At 44.3% G+C, this 8,366-nt stretch overlaps 1 protein-coding gene across 1 annotated transcript; it reads left to right on the top strand.

Moving 5' to 3' along the window:
• On the top strand, positions 6,864–8,159 carry LOC109707327 (AT-hook motif nuclear-localized protein 23). The gene has a single exon (XM_020228501.1). It carries the CDS (start codon positions 6,963–6,965, stop codon positions 7,836–7,838), a length of 876 nt encoding a protein of 291 aa, XP_020084090.1. The 5' UTR covers positions 6,864–6,962; the 3' UTR covers positions 7,839–8,159.

Below are 8,366 nucleotides of genomic sequence, written 5' to 3'. Positions count from 1 at the left end.
TTAAGTCCAAAGACGAACACGCCATAGGCTGGAAAGCGACATCATTGTCGAGATTAGCGATAATATTATACTAATCACTTTTTTAAAGCGAAAGGCGACAAATAATGGGTGCAAGTCACCCTCCATGGAACCACCGCCAGTGGCTCGGGTTCTCGGTATCTCCACAACCGGTCAAAAGAGGCGAGCACAACGATGCACGCCGGGGATCTCGAGCCACCGCTAGAAGGAAGTTCGTGGCTGCAACAATCTAGCTAGCTAGCGACCCCGGAGAGTTATATTCTTTTGTTCCTGATCTTAAATTCTCTCAATTAGAAAGCTAGCAATGCTATATGCAATCTTGCACTTGCAGAAATTAAGGCCTAAATTAAGCAATAGACACATAGCATATATATATGTATGTCTGCTAGTTTCTCGATGCAAGATATATATATAGACATGCAATTAATAGTATATGAAACCTAAATAAATCACGTTCTAATAATCCTTGACAACTTATATGTATATGATGTATATATATATATATATATATATATATATATATATATATATATATAAAAATATATATATNATAGACACATATATAGCATATATGTATGTCTGCTAGTTTCTCGATGCAAGATATATATATATAGACATGCAATTAATAGTATATGAAACCTAAATAAATCACGTTCTAATAATCCTTGTCAACTTATATGTATATGATGTGTGTGTATATATATATATATATATATATATATATAAGAAAGGTGTGAGAGGGAGAGAGGAGGAGGAGGACAACAACACTACTGTATGGACAAGTAACAACATTCATTCAACTAATCCACCACTAGCTAGCTAGCTCGTTTATCTTTGTCTCTGTGAGGTGACATTCAGTGTAACGCACTGCTGCGATGCTGACCAGTGGGGCCCACGCATTGTGGTGTTTCGTGCGTCACCATATAATCGGAGGAGCTAGATCAACACACTACTAGAAAAAGGGAGGAGCACTGGTGCATGCATGTTTGGTGCATGTATGTGAGAGAGACAGGGAGGGAGAGAGGTAGAGGTAGGGACAAAACCGATCGAGGGGCTTGCGCAAATTAGTAGATGCGGTGAAGGTGACGTGGGAGGATGTGATTGGCGGGCGGGAGGAGGGGCAGGGTGGGGCCCAGGAAGCCCAGCTGCTCGTGCGGATCGAGCGCGGGAGAAAGCGACGGGCCGGCTGTCAGACGGAGGAGGAGGTGGGTAGATTGATAGCTAGCGCCTAGCGCCTAGCGCCTAGCGGGAGGGCCGATGGTCCGCCCGAAAACCCCGGGAGGAGTTGGGGCTGAGCCTGATCCCGAGCCCGGGTGGGGTCTGGGGACTCCCTCATTTACTTTTTCTTAGGGTTAGGGCTTCTTTTTTCTCTCTGTCTTTTTTTTTTTTTTTCTCATTGAACAAATTTCGGGCAGCTCGGGCAGCCCAGTCGCAGGCCCTATTTGACGTACGGCATTTTTTTTTTTTTTTTTCATTTGGAATGTATTTGATAGCAGATCAGATGCTTTCTAATAAAAACTTCTTGGATAGCTTTTTATATAAAATTTGCCCCCTTTGTAGCAGGTTTTGAAAATTCAACTCATTTAGAAGTCTCATTTATTCAATTATAGTAGCACATCTCTTGTGCTGTCCTGATTTAAGTCATTTCTACTCCGACTCTAATCATGGACCGGACAAATTGTTGAAGATCAGCGGTGGACCAGACGCGTGCGGTGGTGCATGTATCGGCGGTTGGAGTCGCGGTCGTGGGGTTTGGGACTGCCCGGGTTTTACGGGCAGGGGGGGTGAGGGGGAGGGGGACCCGACCGATTCCCGATGACAGCGACTGCCGGCCCATGGACGACCGCCACGCNAAAAGGGAGGAGCACTGGTGCATGCATGTTTGGTGCATGTATGTGAGAGAGACAGGGAGGGAGAGAGGTAGAGGTAGGGACAAAACCGATCGAGGGGCTTGCGCAATTAGTAGATGCGGTGAAGGTGACGTGGGAGGATGTGATTGGCGGGCGGGGAGTGGGGCAGAGGAGGGGCAGGGTGGGGCCCAGGAAGCCCAGCTGCTCGTGCGGATCGAGCGCGGGAGAAAGCGACGGGCCGGCTGTCAGACGGAGGAGGAGGTGGGTAGATTGATAGCTAGCGCCTAGCGCCTAGCGCCTAGCGGGAGGGCCGATGGTCCGCCCGAAAACCCCGGGAGGAGTTGGGGCTGAGCCTGATCCCGAGCCCGGGTGGGGTCGGGGGACTCCCTCATTTACTTTTTCTTAGGGTTAGGGCTTCTTTTTTCTCTCTCTCTCTCTCTTTTTTTCTTTTTTTCTTTTTTTTTTCTCATTGAACAAATTTCGGGCAGCTCGGGCAGCCCAGTTGCAGGCCGTATTTGACGTACGGCATTTTTTTTTTTTTTTCATTTAGTATGTATTTGATAGCAGATCAGATGCTTTCTAATAAAAGCTTCTTGGGTAGTTTTTTATATAAAATTTGCCCACTTTGTAGCAGGTTTTGAAACTTCAACTCATTTAGAAGTCTCATTTATTCAATTATAGTAGCACATCTCTTGTGCTGTCCTGATTTAAGTCATTTCTACTCCGACTCTAATCATGGACCGGACAAATTGTTGAAGATCAGCGGTGGACCAGGCGCGTGCGGTGGTGCATGTATCGGCGGTTGGAGTCGCGGTCGTGGGGTTTGGGCCTGCCCGGATTTTACGGGCAGGGGGGTGAGGATGAGGGGGAGGGGGACCCGACCGATTCCCGATGACAGCGACTGCCGGCCCATGGACGACCGCCACGCGGGAAGAGGGCTCTCGGACTTTGACCCGCGCGGCACGTGACCCACCTCACCCACCCTCGGCTCGGCTCGGCTCGGCTAGGGTTGATTGGGCTGTGGGTGGTGGTCGTACCCTCGTCTCGTGCGAGTTAAAGCGAATCTAACATCAACCGCATGCAATGCAACGGGCGCAGAGTTCCCGAGGTCGATCGCTGTTAGAAGCGGGGGACGATGAGGTGACTGGATCCACCAAACCATGCACGGTCAATGAGTGTGAAGGAACGTTTCCCCGTTTCCCGTTTCACGTACGTTCATTTGCACATGTCGTCGTCTCCGAGTACGCAACAACTACTCTGTAAAATGGTCTGGGGAGCTTCTTCCCTGATCTCAATCAAAATCCAAAGGAGCAAAACCATGATTACATAGACTGATATACACAGCATTAGATTATGAAGATATTAGTATTGTGTAGTTTGTGGTAGTAGCACATTGTTTTCATATATTTAAAATAAAATGTTTTTAAAGTGCAGATGATTCTTTCAAACAGGCCCTTCCTAATTAGTTTGCCACTCTCCATTTGGTGTGGAAATAGTACTCAAAATCCAAAGAGTTTCAATTGCTTCTTCACTTTGGAGAAACAACTTATCTGATCCTATATATTGTCTAAATAATACCAACTGGTAGAAACTTTACATATATATCATCCCCTATATATTGACATTTTAACGAATAAACCTAGCCTAATTATCTAGAATAAACCTATGTTTGATTTGATGCCATGAAGAGTGTAAACTTCAAACTCTGAATCACTAAATATATGACACGATATCTGCAGCCTACATCATAAAATGCCATGGTTTCCCTATAAGCGTGGACTACCATGAAAGGATATTGCAGCCCTAAACACCCCTATAAGCAAGTTGACTCTCCAATTTCCTATCGAATTAATTAGTCGGATTCAAAGAACAAGGACTATTAGGGCTTTTCGAAAACTAAAACGTGATGAGCAGTGCTTGATAAGAAGGTTTGGGGTTCAATTAGAACTTCGAATAGCGGATGTCGCCGGTCTGAGCTTCTTTTACAAGATGTCCAGTCCCTTTCTGTTACCTAGTTAGCTAATTCTAAAATAATCGGGACGAATAATATACATGGTATGGTTTTGGGTATTGGTCAACAAGTTAAGTTCTTGTTGAGATCATTTATTGCTGGATCAATATACAATTGACATGACATTGTTTATGAAGATTTAATTTGCGTCCCCATTAATGAACTTGGAGGTGGTCTTCAAACCCCCATTATTATTGGATGGCTTCTTCAAATAATTAACTTTGAATTTTAATAGGAAGAAAAACTGTAGTTCTTAATTAGGGGTAGTACGTATACAGTTTCAAATAATTAGACAGCAAATGATAATCGAGAAATGTACAAGATGGGAGAATATCAAATGCATAATTAGTATAAACTGTTAATGTTATCTAATGAAGATGCTTGGGCATTAATGAATGAAGCAGGTAGCTTGCTACCTCTTTCTCAAAAAAAAAAAAAAAAAAAGAAGATGCTTGGGCATATTAAATGTTACATGACATTTAGATGGATAAGTTAATTAAATATCACAAAAACATAAAAAACGAAAAAAAGAGGAACAACTTTGATCAGTACCAGTTGGAAACATGATCTGTGTTATGTTGTGTCAATCATTTCAAACAAGCCTAATTTTCCAACGGTATCTATTATTTTATTTAGATCGGAGAACCAGAAGATTGTATTTATTGGGTTGCACTTCTTTATAAGTTAGTTAAAGGTCAAGAATACTTTCCCCCTATATATATATATATATTGTAACATATATTAATTGTAACATCCTCTCCTTTTTTTCGGTTTGAGTTTTCTAAGGTTTGCCTTGTATCTTTCGAAATTAACATCACTTACTTATTAATCTTTAATTCTTTCAATGCATATTATAAACCTTTTCTTTAAATAGTACACACGTGTCTAGAAGATGAACATTTTTTATAACTTTGTTAGAAGGCAATTCTAAATAATTAAAAGTATTTGTTTTTAAATCGCACACTTAACTGTATATAAAATTTCCCATGTGACAGCATAGTAAAATACCGGTGACAGTTATTGCAAAGGAGTACTTAGTAGATTAATAATGAGGCAATATATGTTATTTAATTAATTACTTTATGCAATATATATTTCTCCCAATGATATGTCCTATGATCTAATGGCATTTCTTATTTAAAGAGACCAAGATAATATGTCCTAAGATCCAATAGTGTTTCTTATTTTAAAAGAAGATTCTATCGATTGAGTAATGCCATTATATTTTAACCGTTCCAAAGCATCGATCCTCTAAAAAAAAAGGAACCCTACAGAGAAATGGAACAATCTTTCTCATAAATTTGAGACCAGAAGTTCCTCACTTGTGTTGCTAATTTAATGATTCCATTATTGAAGACCTAGAGCCGCAATCAGCTGATTTTTAACAATTAGAGTACTTGGTTATCCAAATCGGAAGAGAAATATTGTTGATTATGCAAGCTTGGGAGATTGGCTATCCCAACGGGATCGCTTGAACACAAGTTGCTTTATTAGAGCATGTCTTGGCACTATTAGAGGGTCTAATCATGCTGTTTGATAAAAAGACTTACTGAATAAATAATACTACTAATAGAGTAACGTTTTATTATAAAACTATCAGTCGTTGATTTTTTTTCTATTTTTTCCTTTGAAGTAAAATTGAAGGTATCAAATAAGATAGGAAAATGCTATATGTACATTCAAAAGTTGGGTACGTATAAATTTTACATTTAATCCATCTAAGGGTTTAGATAGCCAGCAATTTTGGGCTTTAGTAGTAAATAAGTAAAATTATGATAAGATTAGCGTGAGAAAATAGATCTTTAAATGAAAAGAAAGTAAGATTTACAATTTACAAATTATAAATAGCATTGCGCAATTAGATATGCCATAATTTTTGAGGTTCCGAATTGCATTTGTGTTTTAAACAAAAATTTTAGATTCTTTTCTTTCCCAAGTTCTCCTACACGTTAATTTTAAAAGCAGCTAATGTTAAGCAGAAGGGCTAGGGCTTGGTGGCTTCAATTTTGACCAATGAGTTGCCTTGAAGTAGAGCTTGAATGGTTGGTGGTTAGTTTTGCTTAGGCCTTTTATTTTGATATACCTTACTTAAATGTTGTCTTTGCATGAGTAAACATAGCCAAGCTTCTTTTTTTCTTTTTCTTTTTCTTTTTTTTTTTAGATAAAATAGCCAAGCTTCTTACAATACATAATAGCTGAAGCCAAGCCACAGTCATTATATAGCACCTTACTAATTGTTAGCTCATGCAATTAGAAGGGAGAGAGAGAGAGAGAGAGAGAGAGAGAGAGGGTGAGGTGGGTCCCATACGCCGCATCAGCCTCCATCCCACTTGCCCTCCACTCTTTAACCCAACCCTTTAGTCAACTTTGCCAAAACCCTTGGTTAAGAATCCTCTAAACCCTGGTTTAAGTCATTTAATACTCCCTTGTACACACCACCATCACCCTTTATTACGATACAATATTGATACAATATTGTTCATCAGGTCATAACCTCTCCTTCTCTCTCTCTCTCTCTCTCTCTCTCTCTCTCTCTCTCTCTCTCTCTCTCTCTCTCTCTCTCTCTCTCTCTCTTTCTCCCATTGTTATTATTATTTTATCCATTACATCTTGTCCTGGGGAACCTCGCACCTCTCTCTTTCTCTCTCTCCTCCTGTCCCTTCAAGCCACCCTTTCCCTGCACTCCATCCTCGTTTTTTCTTTTTTGTATATTTCCTTCCTTCCACTATCTCCCATCCTTCCTGTTCTCCACAGCCCCTCCGAACAAGCCTTCCCTTCCCCCCACCCCCCCCTCTCTCTCTCTCTCTCTTCCCAGCTTCTTTATTATTCAATATTACCCATAATAAAAAAAAACTCCCATTTTAAATCGTTTCCTACCCTTTTCTCCCCTCTTTTTTTGTTTCTAATTAAACAAAACCCCTCCTCTCCTCTCCTCTCCTCTCCGATATATATATTTTTTCCCTTTTCACAGTAATAATTTTTTTTTTCCCTTTTTTTCTTTTTTTTTATTTCCTTGGGGTGTGTGGGGGGTGGGGGGAGGGGAGGAGGAGGGTTGCTTTTGTGTGCGTGTGTTGGATGAGGGCATGGCGGGGTTGGATCTAAGCACCGCCGCGTCGAGATACGTGCACCATCTCCACCACCGCCCCGACCTCCACCTCCAACAGCACCACCACCACCACCATCCCAGCAACCCCAACACCAGCAGCGGCGGCGGCGTGGACCGGGACGGCGCCGCCCTGCAGCAGGGCCTGGACCTGGCCGGGGCGGGGGGCGGCGCGGGGGACGTGGTGGCGCGGCGCCCGCGGGGGCGGCCCCCGGGGTCGAAGAACAAGCCGAAGCCGCCCGTGATCATCACGCGGGAGAGCGCCAACACGCTGCGGGCCCACATCCTGGAGGTGGGCGGCGGCTGCGACGTGTTCGAGTGCATCTCCTCGTACGCGCGGCGGCGCCAGCGCGGCATCTGCGTGCTCAGCGGCAGCGGCACCGTCACCAACGTCAGCCTGCGCCAGCCCTCGGCCGCCGGCGCCGTCGTCACCCTCCACGGCCGCTTCGAAATCCTCAGCCTCTCCGGCTCCTTCCTCCCGCCGCCGGCCCCGCCCGGCGCCACCAGCCTCACCATCTTCCTCGCAGGCGGCCAGGGCCAGGTCGTCGGCGGCAACGTCGTCGGCGCCCTCTACGCCGCCGGCCCCGTCATCGTCATCGCCGCCTCCTTCACCAACGTCGCCTACGAGCGCCTGCCGCTCGAGGACGAAGATCCACAGCCGCAGCAAACGCAGGCCCCGATGGCGGCGGACGCACCGCCGGGACCAGGAGCGGGGAACCACCCCTTCCCCGACCCCTCCTCGGGCTTGCCCTTCTTTAACATGCCGCTAAATATGGCGGGCAACGTGCAGCTGCCGGTCGACGGGCACGGATGGGCCGGCGCCGGGGCCTCGGCCGGGCGGCCTGCTCCCTTCTAGCTAGCTAGAAGATCGATCGATGCCTGTCGATGCCTGTCGATGTATGTACGTAGCGACTCTTACTTAAAAATCGGAAGCACCCTAATCCTAATGATATTGTACGTATATTATGGGCTTACTACTATTGGGGTACTATTAATTGGGCGCAAATGGAGCTAATGATCGGTGGATCCATGTGCACGAGATATATCATGGTATGGATGGGATGGATGGATCATCATCAGTGGCAACTCAGCTAGCTGCAGCAGCAAAAGGTTAGCATGCGTATTTGAGGATTTTCATGTACAATTAGTTTCTCTCTCTCTCTCTCTCTCTCTCTATCTATATCTCTGCGGCGTTGTAGTTTGTATGCGGGAAGCAACGCGAAGAGTAGTTGGCGAAGGCANTCTCTCTCTCTCTCGATATTCGGGTTCTTGGGCTTCATGATGGTATCTTTCCCTCCTCCTTTTATTTATCTTTAGAACACGTTGTTTCATGTTGTTGTTGTTGTTGTTGTTGCAGTTGGTAATGTTTCAGCTGTTCTATCTA

Source organism: Ananas comosus, linkage group 3 (assembly GCF_001540865.1).
Source record: "Ananas comosus cultivar F153 linkage group 3, ASM154086v1, whole genome shotgun sequence".
Lineage (NCBI taxonomy): Eukaryota > Viridiplantae > Streptophyta > Magnoliopsida > Poales > Bromeliaceae > Ananas > Ananas comosus.
The sequence above is the reverse complement of the archived record's forward strand: the minus strand, read 5'-3'. Positions and strand labels throughout refer to the sequence as shown.

Bases quoted from the DNA above. Each gene is read 5' to 3' on its own strand.
- LOC109707327 (XM_020228501.1), top strand. From the start codon at position 6,963: ATGGCGGGGTTGGATCTAAGCACCGCCGCGTCGAGATACGTGCACCAT.